We start from the raw sequence: 16,482 nt of genomic DNA, 5'->3' as shown, positions 1-16,482 counted from the left end.
AAAAAATCCTCATGTTGCATGTATGCAGCATCTTTGTTTGGATCATGATTAAAATGGTTGCCTCTAATTTTAAATAGAAAGAGCACAGACAAAGCCTTATTTTGTTTATATGAAGAGATTTCTTTTATTTGTTATTTATTTGATTTAGGGCTTGTTTTAAAATTTATATTTTGTTTTGTTATTTACATTTACATTATATTTAAATTTTGTTATTTAGCAGACGCTTTAATCCAAAGCGATTTACAAATTAGGACAATAGAAGCAATCATAACCAACAAATGAGCAATAATATACAAATGCTATATTAGTATATTATTATAGTGTTATATTTCAATTTCACAAAGAAACATGCAGCATTTTGTCCAAGCAATAATAAAAGGACACATTTAATTTTGTAAAAAAAAAATAAAAAATCATGAATCGAATCGTGAAATCAAAATCGTGAATTGAATCGTGAGCGGAGTGAATCGTTACATCCCTAATTGTAAGCCTAAGTAGATTGTAGAACCATTGCCACCAATGGTCTCTACGATCAGCTTAGCTTATGATGCTTTTGAGAAATGCAGCCCTGATCCAGAAGCGATGTAACCTGTTTTACAGAATACAGATGTTTGTTGTGCATAAGAGAACCCCTGCAATACAGTGTGACGTTAGCATGCTGACCAAAACATTGACCAAAGCTTTGTGCCGTGCTGCTTATATATTTATCAAACAGTAAAAACCCCACTTCCAAAACAAGGCGTCTGTGGATGAGAGTCTGAAGCAAGGACTGGTGAGACAACATTTGTCCTGCACTGTTTCACAGACGATGAGTAGAAGGAGAATTTTAGATTGACAGGACAGTCATTTATGACATTGTCATCATGTGTCATAACATCATTACACCATTTCAACGTCATTGCACGTACATGACTCCCCAGTTTCGGTTTTCTGATCTGATCAAGTGTTTTACATGTCCTATCGAACAGATTAAAAACCACCGCTTACAATCAGAATTAAATTTCAGTCAGATTTGGCCAATTTATTCTGATGTGACTTTTATTCAGATTGGGCTACTAGTCTAATTTTTGTTTTTTGACGAATTTATTGATGATTAGAAATTTTGCCTCATTTTTGGGTGAACTGTCCCTTTAAAGCCATGTTGCTGCTGCCATTTTCTTCCTGTGGCCTCAACCCATGTCTTGTTCTCTCATTGGCTGTCAGACTCTCATCGAGTCGGCTGACTGGTCCAGATATTTAGCATGCTAGATATTTGTTTGGCGTCGGCGAGGCGTCAGGGAGCCTCTTTGATGCGTCTTTGAGTAGTTCACACATAAAGACTGCTGAGCGCTGATCACACACCGATTTGCCCTCGATCACAGCCCGACCTGTCGGCGAGTTTGTTGACTTGCAAATCCGGCTTAAGATCCTGTAGTGTGAACTTGGTATTAGGGGCTACAGGAACGTAGTTGTGAACCACTACAGCATTTATTTGAAATATAATTTTTTTTGTAACATAAATATTTATACTGTTTAATGTCCTTGCTAATTAAAGGTATTCATTTCTTTTAAAAACTAAAAAATCTTAGTTAACTTGCAATGTATTCTCGAATTGCCTTTTCCAAAATGAATAAATGTTATGCTGTCTTAAAAATAAGGAATCTTATAAGACAGGCCTTAAAGTGCTGTCTGTGTAGGCAGCTCTCACTAGGTTTCGGAACAGAGCTCATATTTACTGTTAGTATAAACTGTGACCCCATGAGTACATCAGTAATACATTTTAATGTTAATTTAGTGTAATTATTCCTTTTAGCACCGGCATCTACTCATGCAAGACTTTTTGGTCGTTAGGCGCCTAGCTGTTAATCTCATTAGGACGGACAGGTGTTGGATTGCTGGTGGTTTGCAGTCTTAATGCACCGTTTGACCATCTCGCATTTGTGCAAGATTTTAATTTAGAGGCAAGGGTTAAAGCTATTAATTCATTACCACCGTTGCCAGCATCTTCAGCTGTGATGGATGAAGGGTTCAGAATGGCTGCTGCAGGACATCTTTCTCCTGAGATGCTTCAAACCTCTTGACCGGGGTTGGTTTATGCTTCTGATTTCTGTTTGGTTAATCCCATAAAACGGCCACCTCTGGGATGTTATTAGGGCAAGTTTAAAGGCTAAGTCTGAATTAATCTAAAATCTGCTTGTTATTGGACTCTGCTGATGTGTTGTAAGATATTTGACATGCTTGAATAGTTTGTTTTAATTTGGCCGGATAACAGCCCCCCCCCCCATAATGCACTTTTCCTGCTGATATTAAATCCAAGTCCAAGCGCTCAGTCTACATCCAAATTCCTATATTTTCTGAGCACATACTGAACTTTTGGACGTCCTACTATTTTGCCGTACCCTACATTTGAATATGCATAAAAAAATGAACATCTCGCCCTGGGTAATTTTGTAAAACAGTAAGTTTCTCATATTCATGCTGGCTTGGTGAATGAGAACAATTTTTCCAGCTTTATAATTTCCTGCTGGTTATTGAGGCACAACGATTGACTCTGCAGTGTTTTTTATGGTGAATGTGCTCATTTTAGTGATATATGGGTAGCGCTTCACTTTAGCTCATTTCTTACCCTTACAGGACCCCTGTGAGGACAAAAGACATAAAGACATCTGGTCTAAAGAGAAGACCTGTGACCGTTTCCCCAAGCTGCTTATCATTGGACCTCAGAAGACCGGTGAGTGTTGTGTGCTCAGCACACATCCACACAACGTGTGCACTTGCGCCATCTAGCGTGTGCTGGCAAGATATGCTCTCTTTTAAAACCAATTATAGCAAATTTCCATCTAGATCCAGTGTTATAAGTGTGCCTTCCAGCATATATCAGCCAATGTAATACTGTAGATTACAATATTACAATTTACTGTAGGAATTCCTATTCTTCTTTTTTTAACTTTTCATTATAATTGTAGTTATTATTGATCCCCCTTTTTGAGTGGCTATTGTTTTGCTTGCCAGAATGTTACCAATATGTGTGTGTGTGTGTGTGTGTGTGCATATATATATATATATATATGTGTGTGTGTGTGTGTGTGTATGTGTATGAATGTACGTACGTACGTACATACATACATACATACATACAAATTATACATAAAGCTGTCAAATGATTTTAAAAAAATCTAATTAATTTACTTGATGTGCCTATTAATAAGTCAAATTAATCACACGTCAATTTAGGCTGAGAAATTACCCCAAAAGATAATTGAAAGTCATTATTGTGTTAAATGAGAGAAAAAAATGTTGAATAGACACTACAAAAAGTAGCTTTAGAAAGAAATATTTTGATTCAACATAGAATTTATTACAGTTACATAAACTGTGTATTGTTCAGGTGGCATGAATGCATTTACACTGCAATTAAAATTGCATGAATAATGATCTTAGAAAAACGGGGTTTTAAATAAGCATTAGTTGGTTTTAAGAAAAAATCAACTGAATAGTGAAATTTCTGAAAATTAAAAAAATAATAATAATAATTAATAAAAATGAAATATACTGTAAATATGAAATTAAAACCACCAGTTTGTTGTGGCAAGTCACTGTTTTAATGAGGGAGTCATTCCGTCATTCATTCAAATGTTCAAATTGCTGATTCATTCATAAACAAAGCAAGGGACCAAATCATTGGTGCTCTCAATTCATTGGCTCATCTCAGTTAATTTTTATAATCAGCTACAACTTTGTTGGTGTATTTATGAAAGTAATTTTTAGATGTGTATTTTTTTTTTCTAAATGTATTACTCAATTATGGGGGTGGATTAGTGCTGTGATTGACTTGCAACAGGTATGTTTTTTTTTTTTTCATCCAGTGCTCTTGAATCTTGAAAGTGTGCACAACAGCATTGGTGGGGTTTTATTTCCTTACAGGCTCAGGCTCATAGATGTATGCAGGCTTTCTACTGCAACCCTGGCTGCTCCTCAGTAAATGTGAATTCAGTTTTACAGCGTTGACTAATTAAACTTCTAAAGATGTCTTCAGGGAGCAATAGCCCACTCTAAGAGTGGGTAGAAAAATGGCTGTGTTAATCTTCTCAATAAAAGTTAGATTAGGGGGTTGGGCCTTAGACCAACGTTTATATATTTATTTATTTATTTTTCTTTTTTGCACTGTTATTACTTCACTTCCTAGACTTGTATATTAGCTAGCATCATCGTTTCAGTAAACTTTCACTGAAACTTTTTCTTTGGCTCAAATTAAATCAGGTTTTATACTACATACTGTACTTCTGTAGCTCAGTAGCAGAATTTTAGGAGTCACAATGGGGTCAAGAAGTCTGAGACTACTAATGAAATAGTTTTATTATTATTGTTATTATTATATTTAAGGGATTTTTCTAATTTAAGTTTGTTTTTAATTGTTTTGTTAAAAATTCTATAATCGACATATGCTGTCTTGTCTATTCAGGAACTACTGCTCTCTATCTGTTCCTGGGCATGCATCCCGATTTGACCAGTAACTACCCCAGCAAGGAGACCTTTGAAGAAATCCAGTTCTTCAACGGCCGAAACTACCATAAAGGCATTGACTGGTATGTGGTGATATTGTGAAAGAAAATGTCTCCTTCATATGTTACCAACTTCATGGGTTGCAGTCTCTTTGAAATCATGCATGATTTAGAGACCCCATCAAATAAAAAATAAATAAATAAAAAATTGCTTTGTCGTTTAGTCCATATATGTTAGTTTTGAGGTCATCTATATGCTAGTGTACACCTAAAACATTTAGCAGATTGAACATACCAAGGACAATAACTATAACGTTTTTAATAATTGTTGTAATTTTGTGAGAGTAATGAAATCCACAACACAACTATATTGATAATGTGACAGAGAAACAATATCGCTGCAGTCGGTTTCAGAACGTTTTCTTCCAGCTGATGAACTACCGTATTGACCCGAATATAAGACAATGTTTTTTTCTTGGAAATACATCTGAAAAAACGCGGTCGTCTTATATTCAGGGTCTAGACTTTGACATGTCAATAATACACCCACAACAATAGGTGGCGCCAAATACGCATAAAACGAGTGTGCCATGAAATACGTAATGTAATGCGTGTTGTAAAGATCGCGAGTAAAAACTAAAGAAGCAGAAAACCTTACAGCTGCATGAGTCGTGACTGTCACGTTAGCCTGATGGGACCAAACTCCCTTTGTGATTTTAAAACGTAAGACAGTACCAAGATTTGACGACTACAGTAAGATTTAACTTCTACTGTTCATAAGATTTTGGTAGGCTACTATTAGATGGATAGCCTAAATGTCCTAATTCAGATGGGCTACCTGTTTTTTTTTTTTTTATGGTATATCAAAAAGTGTATATTTTTTAAATGTGATTTGTTGGTACATTTTACCAGTTTTTATCATACTTTCAAAACAAAAATTAAAATAGGAAAAATATGCAATATGAAAATAATTGAAGACAAAATGTGTTTTACGGCGAAAAAACAAGATTTGGTTTTTAAAAAGCCTTTTTCCAAAAGGTACATCTGGAAAAAGGGGGGTCGTCTTATAATCAGGGTCGTCTTATATTCGGGCCAATACGGTATATTTTTATCATCAGCATTTAAAGTGGCAGACATCCAAATTGTGGCAAGTTCATATAATGAACAGGAAGTTTTTATGCATTGATTTGGAAGCCAATATAGTTATCGTTACAGTTATTGTTCTTGGTGTTAAAAGGCCTTGACCTAAAATTTATGACCTAAATTACTGATTTAAAATACTGAATCAACTTTCACTCATGGGATGTATCTAAAACTGCTCTCTAGAATGAGAATGTCCTTTCCCCCTAAAACAACCCATTTCTGATGCACCATAACTTCCTATTTCTATAGGGAGTACATCAACATGGGCAAGAAAACCGCATGATTTCATGGGTTCTTTACAGTCGATAGCTCTTGTGAAGTACTGTGAATGTGAAAATCTGGCATGCTTTGAAGTTAAGAGTATTAAGAGACATGGAGGCTAATGTTCCCATGAGAGGAAGGCATTATGGGTCATTTCAAAACACAGCACTGCCTTCACCACCAGCTCTTTCTTTCCATCATTCAGTAGTCTGAAATGTAACTAATAGAAAGCAGGTGTCTGATGCACATCATCAACCGCCTCTATCTCTTCCTGCCTTTCTTTTTCTCTTTAATCAGTTTGCGGAAAAAATGTCGGAGGTTGATGGTTCATGTGGCGGTTCGTTCTCAAAAACAAGTGCTGGATACAATGCTGATTATAAGGAGAGAGGTGCATTTCACCAAACAGAGATAAACAATGGTGCAACAATAGTTAAACATGTTTTTTTTTTTTACAGGTGTTGACACATGTCCACCATCTGTTTTCTTTCAAGAGTGTGGACCAAATTTAATGAAATGCTAATTGTTTGGCTTTTTTAATGCTAGGTACATGGAATATTTCCCTCTACCCTCCAACACTAGCTCAGATTTCTACTTTGAGAAAAGTGCCAACTACTTCGACTCAGAGGTCGCGGCCCGGCGAGCAGCTGCTCTTCTGCCCAAAGCCAAAATCATCACCATTCTTATCAACCCAGCTGACAGAGCCTATTCCTGGTATCAGGTCAGTATCTAACTGCTCATGTGTCATCCAATCACATCCAGGGTCAGTCAAGGCCATGATGCCTGCTCTGGACAGAAGATTAGATCTGCAAATGGGAAAAATATGTTATTCGGAAGGAATTGTAAACAGCATTGTTCTGCTGGGTCCGATAGGGCCCATGTTTTATACTTTTGCATGTGGCTTTTAAATTTTTCCCAAAAGCCTGTTTATGTTAGTCAAGGTAAGTAGTTTTTGCAGCAACAAGATGCTATTTTATTTCAAAAGAGCATGGAAAGTTATGTTTTCCATTATATAACATTTCAACTTCAACAGTGCTCTGAAAAAGTATGGCCCATGAAAAATGATGTCCTTTTTAAATGTGGACATTTCGATACTGTAACTATATTTGGATGGTATGGATGGAAGAAGATGGTATAAAAATTATGTACACCCATACATTTAGCAGCTTATACAAATTGTGTGATGGTTGACTAAAAGAAATTATGCTCATTCCTTCATGCAGAATTGTATTACTTCTGTGAATTTGGAGTGATTTGTAGCAAGTATGGTCCACTTCAGGTCCCTCATAGCATTTCAATTAAACTGAGATCTTGATTTTGACTTCTAAGGCTACGTTTACACAACAACGATGTAGTCAAAAACGGAAACGTTTTTCCCTTGCGTTTTTAAAAAGTTTCACGTATACACGACAACATTTTTGAAACGATTCACGTTTACACATATCCGCGAAAACGGCCAAAAACGCTGTATTACGTATGCCAGGTCAGAAGTTGGCGCTGTCACCTTGTTAGTAAACAGTACCTGTAGGGAAGTGACAATTATATGATGTGTATGATGCGTCTCCGTTGTTGGTTGTAATATTGATGAAGTAAATCCACACTTTGCTGAAGAAGAGTTAGCAAACTCTTGAGCAGCAACAACAGTACCGTGTACTCTGCCATTGTTGTGTATGTTTGTTCGTGCTTGCCTTTAAAATCGACACGTACATGTGGTTTTCATGTCTACATACCTAACACGTACTACGCACGCGCATGACGTCACCGTTTTCAAAGATTCCTGTTTTGGGTGTTTACACGGAAACGATGACGGTGCCGTTTTCAAAAACTTGCACTTTGAAACCCGCTTTCAAAAATATGCGTTTTCAGTCCCCAAAAGGCCGTTGTCATGTAAACGAACAGGCAAAACGCATAAAAAGTTTCCAGTTTTTGGCTGAAAACGTTGTCGTGTAAATGGCCCCTAAAACTCAATTTCTTTTTTCTGAAACATTCCTTTGTGGGTCTGCTTGCATGTGTTGATTCATTGTCATTGACGGTTTTTTTTTTTTACAGATGGCTTCATGTTCATCTCAAGCATTATTTGATATAATTTGGAATTCATAGTTGCAGTTATGGTGGCAATATACTGCCTTTTATCTATTAACATCTGTAAAAATGTATTATCTGTATGTTCTAATACAGAAAAACAAAATACAGGGCCTCTGCGTGTCCTTAAAAAGGCTTAAAATGTCATAATTTGAGGCCATGTCTTAAATATCTTGGTACGAACATATATTATGTACCATATTAGTCGTGATTATTATGCTTCAAAAGTTTGTGATTTAAATATGAGCACTGCATGTTTAAAATGAAAAACACAGCACCTATTGTGCATTCTGTGGACTTACAATTTCAAGCTATATGATCTAACTATTATGAATGTATAATGAAAATTTACTTTAATGATTTTTATATTGTATGTAGAGGTTGAGTCCTGGTGTATTTCATGTTTTTTTTATATTTAAGAATCCCACATATAATAGAAAAATGCATAAAATACATAAAAATTTATTAAATCTTTTTTTCCGGTTATTATTGGTATGTTGGTTACACAATTATCTGTATGTGGCATTTAATTCAACATAAACGCTTCTTATCTCTGCTTACCCAATCACAGGAAAACTCTACCAGAGTACTCTACCCTGAAACAAAATGCACTTCTGGGGTTTACTTACTTTTTCACAGCGCTGTATTTTATCACAAAATTGTAAATATTAATTGGCTGTTTTCCAGCACCAAAGGGCTCATGATGATCCTGTGGCTCAGAAATATACATTCCATGATGTCATCACTGCTGGGCGGGATGCGCCCATCAAACTGAGGGTCCTGCAGAGCCGTTGTCTAGTGCCCGGACTTTACGCCACACACCTACAGCGCTGGCTCACACACTATCACCCCAGTCAGGTATTGAGCTGAGTTCATGCATGCCCATAGATGCGCTGTGCAATTGAGGATGTTTCTATGATTTATATGAACCAGTTTGTTTCTTTTCAGATCCTGGTCCTGGATGGACAGATGCTGAGGACAGAACCAGCTTCAGTGATGGACAAAACCCAGAAGTTTGTAGGCCTGACAAACACGCTCAACTACCACAAGATTATTGCGTAAGAAGCTTGTCCCCAAAAGTTTCTCTTTTATGATTGACAATTAAAAGTCATTAATATGCAATACATTATTGAGCACCTGGAGTGTTTGGTTTAGAGCTGCTTTGAAGTGTTTCACAGTAGTCTCCTCGTCCTGATGGACCCCCTTTAATCTGACAGGTACACAAGAGTGCTTGTTAATTCACTGCCTTCTCTACCACTTCGTGTAAACTATTTTTACTTTAGTCAACCCTTTCCACTTGTCTCTCTTTCTCTCTCTATCTGTCTCATTCTGTGTCTCGTGCTGTACCACTTAAGCTCATAAGCAGTAACATCTGTCAGCCACATCTCCCACTGGACAATGAAGATGGTTTGTCCTGTGGCAGCCTCTCAGGAGGCCTTGCTGTGCACCATCTGTTTGTTATGTTCCCTTTTGATTAGGCTGATGTTGAAACATTGCCCTGTTTTTGCTGCCTGTCCTTCATTTTGTCCCTTCCTTCCTGCTGCAGGTTCGATCCGAAGAAGGGTTTCTGGTGCCAGCTGCTAGATGGAGGGAAGACCAAATGCCTGGGGAAGAGTAAAGGGAGGAGATATCCTGATATGGACGTTGATGTGAGATTATGATTCTGGTTCATATTCCTGTTTCAGTTAAAACATTCCCGTCTTTTGGGGGTTGTTTGGCATTACAACTGGTGTTGGTAAACAAAGGGGAAAAGGAAGCTTGTTCAGACATTTTTGGTATATTTGACTCGAATCCCTTCAGTTTTCATAATCTCAGTAGCAAAAACTGCATGAAATCAGGTTAAACTCAGATTTTTAGCAATACACTGCCATTCAAAATGTTGGTCATATTTTTTTGTTTTTGAAAAAGGTTTCTAATGCTCATCATCACTGTATTTATTTATCAAAATACACTAAAAGCAATAATTTTGTGGGATTTTCATGTGATGGCAAATCCATTTTTTAGCAGCCATTACTTCAGTCTTCAGTGTCACATGATCTTTCAGAAATCATACTAATATGCTGATTTGGTGCTCAGGAAACATTTCTTATTATCAGTGTGGAAAACAGTTCCACGTGTATTTGATGAACACATTTATTTGAAATAGAATTATGTAAGAGTGTAAATGTCTTTACTGTGTCTTTGGTCAATTTAATGTGCCCTTGCTGAATTAAACAATTATTTCTATCATAGAAATGAGTCATACTGACTCCAAACTTTTAAACGCTATTCTAAATGGTCAAATGAGATTTTAATATTAAACCGAAAAAAACAATAACCCATAAAATCATTTAGCCTAACATCTACAATTTAATCATGTCTAGACAGTATTTCCTGTTGAATATTTAATTTTACTCCGAGATAGGTGCGTGTGTGTCCAAAGAAGTTTGTGTTTACATAAGTTTACATAATATGTGCGTATATGTATATATTTAAGAAGTATTTGCGTGTGTGTGTGTGTGTATGTATGTGTGTGTGTGTGTGTGTGTGTATATATATATATATATATATATATATATATATATACACACATGCAAGTATATGTTTAAGAAGTATTTGCATGTGTCTGTATATATATTAGGGGTGTAACGGTACACAAACATGATGGTTCGGTACGTACCTCGGTTTTGACGTCACGGTTCGGTATGTTTTCGGTAAAAATGTATGTTTTCATAAAATATTTATTTACGCATAAATAATTAAGACATCACTAACAGGTAAAGTAAATATAATGAAGTATAGTCTGATATTTCGCAAAATGCTCTTCAATAGATTTAATTTCTCTTGCAAATACAAGCTGTAGACACTGATGACTTGCCTGAGGACGTAAATTAAATGCTATGTGACATTTTGTTTACAAGCTGTTTTAATGACATCTTTTCATGGTTGAAACACTAATTGAGCGATTACTTGAGGGGGTGAGATGTTCATTCATGTATATTTTGCATTAAAACTAGTAATAAAGAGGAAGGGATGATCACGCTCACTCGCGCAACGTGCTGCCGTTAGAACTAAAGCGTTTATACGGCTTTTTTTTTTTTTTTGCCCCCCAAAAATATATATATAGCCTATTTTTGCCAAATTCTTGTTACTTCAGGGTCATTCAGACTGGTGTATTTTCTACAAGGGCACAGCTTCATTCAGATCTTTTAACAGACTATGATAAAGAGAGGCTCAGTCGCATGCTGAGGACCTTGATGTTACCTTGAGGCTTCTTGGCAGACACATCAAAGTTAATGAGGGGTGAAAGAACAGGCTGATGTGTCATGGCTTTGCAGATGCAGTTGCAGTAGCAGAACTCCGGAGAGAAAGAGCTGTACACAGAGCGGGACACTGTCATTTAACACACACAGTCACAGCAGTGGCTTAAGGTTCATGACCTTTTCTAGCCCGGAGGTGTTTGGTCTAATATCCAGTCAAAAATATTTAGCTGTTTAACATAAGAATATAAGCCATTTTAAAAGTAGATGAGTGATGCTGATGATGTTAAAATGAGATGTAATGCTGTAGAAAAATTGTCTTTGATGTCATTGCCTAGTGGTTAGGGCACATGCTTTGATGTACATTTCCTTTCCACTCTATAATTTTCCTGTCAATAAGTGACAAAAGATCAAAAATAATTATAGAAAATGTACTTTAATTGAAATAATCATCCAATACAAAAGTATATATATATATATATATTGTGTGTGTGTATGTATATGTCTATAATGATTTTCAGGTTATTGCTTATATTGACATTCCATACTATTTAGTATAAGTAAATTAAAAATAAAATGCTAAACAGTTTAAATCCTACTAATGAATTTGAACATCGCAACATTATAATGTACAGTATGAACAAATATTATGAGATTTTTTTAGATTTGCCAAAGATTTAACGGTTTTATTAAATTGGATTTAAATTGATGTTAAAGTGTTTTTAAAAATCTATTTTAAGTGAGCATCAGATAATAGTCAAGTCACTTTGGACAAAAGGGTCTGCTAAATGACTAAATGTAAAAGTCAGTCTAATATAAATGTAAAAATTGGGAAATTGAATAAATGCTAGACTCCATAATAATGCCACACATAGCTTAAACATGACTTTACATGTTGTGCATTTCATATTTGCAGAAAAACTGACCCCATCCTCTTCCTCCACAGTCCCGGACCTTCCTGAGAGAATATTACCATGAGCACAACATAGAGCTCTCCAAGCTGCTGTACAAAATGGGCCAGCCGCTGCCTAGCTGGCTTAGGGAGGAGTTGCTCCACAGCAGGTAACCTGAAGAGGGGGGTGGGGACACACTGGTCAGACTCGGACACCCCTCCTTCTGCTCTTGAGGGTACTCGCCCTCTCGTCCACCCCTGTAAGCCGCCGGCCACAGTGGTTGGTCAAGTCTCCTCCAGCGGCTTTGCGGACCTTCAGTTCGGAGAACTGAGCTTCTAGAGGACAAGACGGAGAGGTAGAGAAAGATGCCCTTAGGTGCGCTAGTGGCTCTGTTCTGTTTTGGAGAACAGTGATGTGCCCAGGACATAGCCCTGGGGTACACCCGCTACAATCCTTGGCTCGAACATAGGATCACAACGGGAGGCTTCCAAAAGACATTCTACTTGTCTGGTGTGTTGAAGTGCCAGGAAGACATAATGTCAGAACAAATGGACTTGCAATATGGGAGAGGAGGGCACATATTTCTTTTGAGCTGTAGGACATACACAAGTCCGCAACAGATAAATAAGTGCCAGGGTGGTACCTTAAAGTCAGACTTTCTTTGTTTTCTTGGTTAAATATTCTTTTAACACTCATTTCATGTGTTGTGTTCCACAACACAAGGCTATTCGCCTTGTAGTTTCATACCTCTGTTTTAAACGGTTTTTATTTCATAGGATATTAAACCCATTCGTTACAGCTGCACCCTCCGGGCTTAAAATGTGACATTTAAAGGTGAAATTTCATTACGATGTATTTATGGCTATTAGTTGCGAATCCACAGGACAGCTTAATAATGCGTGATAAATTGTGGTACTAAAACACAGATAAGCTACATCCATAATCAATGTGACTGTAAATATGAAACTGTAAAAAAGCTGGGTATGTTTTTGGCCTGTTATATGTGCAGTAACTGCCTTAATGCAACTTTATCAAGCCAATTACGGTTAAATTCACTGAAGTATACAAGCTGATGTGTTTTGACAGGCCTCAAGGGGCTGATCTTTTTAATCTTAATTCGAATGATGAATGTCGAGAACTGAACCCATGTGTTATTTTGGCAATGGCATTATATCACAAATCTCACTGGAGCGTTAAGTAAGGGTATTGCAGTTTTAATAGTGATCCATAAAACCTGTCCGCCAATAATCCTTTTATCACCTTTTTTTATCTTGTTTTAATGAATGTTTTACCCTTTTTCAGTTTTGATGTGATTTGTTTAGCATATCACAACATCTAATCACTTTTCATTCAGGGTTGTCATCAGAATGTGTCCAGGAATGTATTGCCTCTGCCAAGAGACCATTTTAAAAGGCCATTTTATATGACTTGTGTTCTGTAGGAACTGTTGACTGCTACTGAACCGTATGAATTACACCCATGAATGTAAGCAGGGATGCTGTATAATAGACACGATGCCTTTTCGGTGGCAGGCAGGGCGATCCACGGAAAGTTCCACAAAGCCCCTTAACCCAGTCGCTGGGGCTGAATTAAACCACTGCGCTAATGGATTTCATTTCTCTTGCTGCTGAAATGAGAAGTCATGAAACAAACCCAAATCTAATTTTATGTATAACAAAATTAATTGGATTTAATTTCGTTCCCTTCTGTTTTTCTTTCGTCTTTGAAAAGTTTTTGTGCACTTTCTTCCGTACTTCCATGCACAATTACATCAGACTCACTTCACGCAGCATATATCAGTCTCCTCTAACAGCTGTGTGCCTCTACAGTCATTTGGCGTTTCGATTCAAGTGCATCCTTTGGTCAAGCATTTTCATAACACTTGTGAGTTCTGGGGGGAAAAAGGCACCAAAAAGTACAAATTGTTTGATGATTAATCACCCCTGATATTCCCTGCTTTAGGATGGACACTTGGGAAGGGGTTTGGCAATATTACAGATGGAGAACTGACAGTATCTCAGAGCGTTTATTTTCTATAATACAGATTTTATTTGTAAAAATTGTGCAACCCTTAATTCTTCATTGACCTAAACGTGTGATGCTTGAGAAGCACAATGTTTGTGTTGTTGACCAAGGAATGGAAAAGCATACAATGCATATCTTGTGTGCAAGGATATCACTTCACACACAGATATTTGCACCAGTCCACAGGAAGACTTTTGGGTCCACAGAGCATTTTGTATTACCAGTAACTTTTACAGATAGTTTTACTTAGTTTTGGTTAAAATGTAAGTAGTTTACAATTGTGTGCGGTACAGAACCATGCACCTTACATGCTGCTCTCGGATTCGTCATAATCACACGCGTAACCTTCTTTTTATTGATATTATCATTTCATATTCCTGCTCCCAAGCCGAACACTGGCATCTAATAATGCAATATCGTGTTTCCTGGTAAAATGGGAAGATTTACACCAAGCACAAAATTATGTTTAAATAAAATGTGTCGCAGTGTACAGAGCCCATTTATTTTGAGTGAATGGAACAGAGAGAGATTATAAAATATGAATGAACTAGTTATGATTTTTTTAGACATCAACCACACTCACACAGACATGCAGAGAGTTCCCATGACTTTCACACTGCCAATATTGTGTTTTCTGTATCATAATGTAGGGTATGAATAGATAGAATAAAATAACTGTAAGGAAATAATCATCTGGACCGTACAATCAAACCTACCGTTGTTAATATTTTTTATTGTTGGTAGCCAATATTTTTGTGATTAATTTGCAAATAAAGAAACCACTGTCTTTTTAGTTCTTTGTCTTTATTAAGTACACATGTATTATTTCAGTGAGTAAATAATACACACACGTATGTGTGTTATGTATACATATGTACACATACATATGACATTTAATATATGAAAAAATATGTATGTTTGACTTTAATTTATGGTTTAGACATTGCAGTGCAAAAAACATCTTTATATAATAATACTAGTTAAATATAAATATTGTGATTATCACCACTTTTCATAAGCTGCTCAAGTCACATTTAAGATGATAAATATTGAACCCTGTAACTCATATGATAGGTTGTATGCTTTTAATGTTTTATGGTGATGCATGAAATTAACATGCATCACCATAAACGTTTTTATCATATAATTGCTTTTCAAGTTTAAAAAATAATTTATTTAAATATTATTATTATTATTTCACATAGACATTCATTTATTTATTTATTTATTTATTTTTTACATTAAAGTATAGCTTTTGTTAAGAAGGAGACCACTATAAAAAGGGACAGACTTGAGTGCAGATCAAATAACAATTACAGCAACAATGAAATGGAACAATTATATATTTTACACAAATTCTGTGGCTTTTGGCACCTTATTATGGATGTAATTTTTCCTAGCACGGAAAATGTTGATCTACATTCTTAAAAGAAGAAATCTTTCCATACGGATTAGCAAGTCTTACGGCTGATCCTTGTCCCATGAAACACTGGAGAGTCACTGGTTGGTTTGATATTTATAACAAACATAAACTACAGCTGCATCTCAATCTGTCAGCGGCAGGGCATCTGTGAGCATGGTTTGCATCCACATCACACACTCATCAAAGCAGAGTGCATATTGGCCAGAGCTGTACACTCCATCATTCTGACACTGGCAATAAGCCGCTACATTAACCACAGACTGTTCATTTACATTTGGAAGGCTGAACACTCTTAGTATAGCCACAGTATATATGACCTGTGTGGGTTGTTTTAGTAGGTGAACATGCAATCTAGATGCATACACTGTCCTAAAAGTCATTTGTCATTTGAATGAAGTCTCTTGTTATTGACGTAGGCTATAGGCAATACAGAAAAATGTCAGAAGATAATGTAGCCTGTGGATATTGAAATCTTTCAGTTCTTAGATATATTTTTACCTGGCGTACAATCTTGAATTGAGGATCGTATTTCAAAAACAGAATAATATATGATATGTACTTGTTGCCTTTGCAACATTATTTAAGGAAAACAAAATCTGTCTTGCTGCTGGCAAACAGTATTTCTATTACCCCTTAACAAAATCACATGAAAATTATTAAGAAACAATGTAAGTTTTACACACAAACGTACTATACAAATAAATGTATAGTAGGAGTGCCACAGTAAATGCAATAGCAGTAACTCATATACTATACTATAGATTGAAATGTTTTGTTCTTATTGCATGTTTTTAAATTATTATTAATTACAGGTGTAATAAAGTCTTGTTTTTATCTGCGTTGTTGCGTGTGGAAACTGTTTTTTAAGTATTTGCCATAGTAGAAAATACATGACAAATTTTCACCGGACAAAACTAAGATAAAAGCAGTAAATAGGA

At 36.2% G+C, this 16,482-nt stretch overlaps 1 protein-coding gene across 3 annotated transcripts in view; it reads left to right on the top strand.

Annotated features, from left to right (window-relative positions):
• The window catches only part of LOC107721405 (bifunctional heparan sulfate N-deacetylase/N-sulfotransferase 1-like), a 118,702-nt gene extending 103,788 nt beyond the window's left edge, over positions 1 to 14,914 (top strand). For all 3 annotated transcript variants that reach the window (XM_016529401.1, XM_016529405.1, XM_016529402.1), the window contains 7 exons: positions 2,614 to 2,710; positions 4,442 to 4,565; positions 6,429 to 6,603; positions 8,652 to 8,822; positions 8,913 to 9,022; positions 9,511 to 9,613; positions 12,150 to 14,914. In XM_016529401.1, the coding sequence (XP_016384887.1) occupies positions 2,614 to 2,710; positions 4,442 to 4,565; positions 6,429 to 6,603; positions 8,652 to 8,822; positions 8,913 to 9,022; positions 9,511 to 9,613; positions 12,150 to 12,269 (900 nt within the window). In that variant the 3' untranslated portion in view covers positions 12,270 to 14,914. The remainder of the gene's footprint in view (positions 1 to 2,613; positions 2,711 to 4,441; positions 4,566 to 6,428; positions 6,604 to 8,651; positions 8,823 to 8,912; positions 9,023 to 9,510; positions 9,614 to 12,149) is intronic.
• The last annotated feature ends 1,568 nt before the right edge of the window (positions 14,915 to 16,482 follow it).

This window comes from Sinocyclocheilus rhinocerous, unplaced genomic scaffold (assembly GCF_001515625.1).
Source record: "Sinocyclocheilus rhinocerous isolate Xijiao unplaced genomic scaffold, SAMN03320098_v1.1 scaffold33, whole genome shotgun sequence".
Lineage (NCBI taxonomy): Eukaryota > Metazoa > Chordata > Actinopteri > Cypriniformes > Cyprinidae > Sinocyclocheilus > Sinocyclocheilus rhinocerous.
Note: the sequence above shows the minus strand (reverse complement) of the source record. Positions and strands in the feature narration are given on the sequence as shown.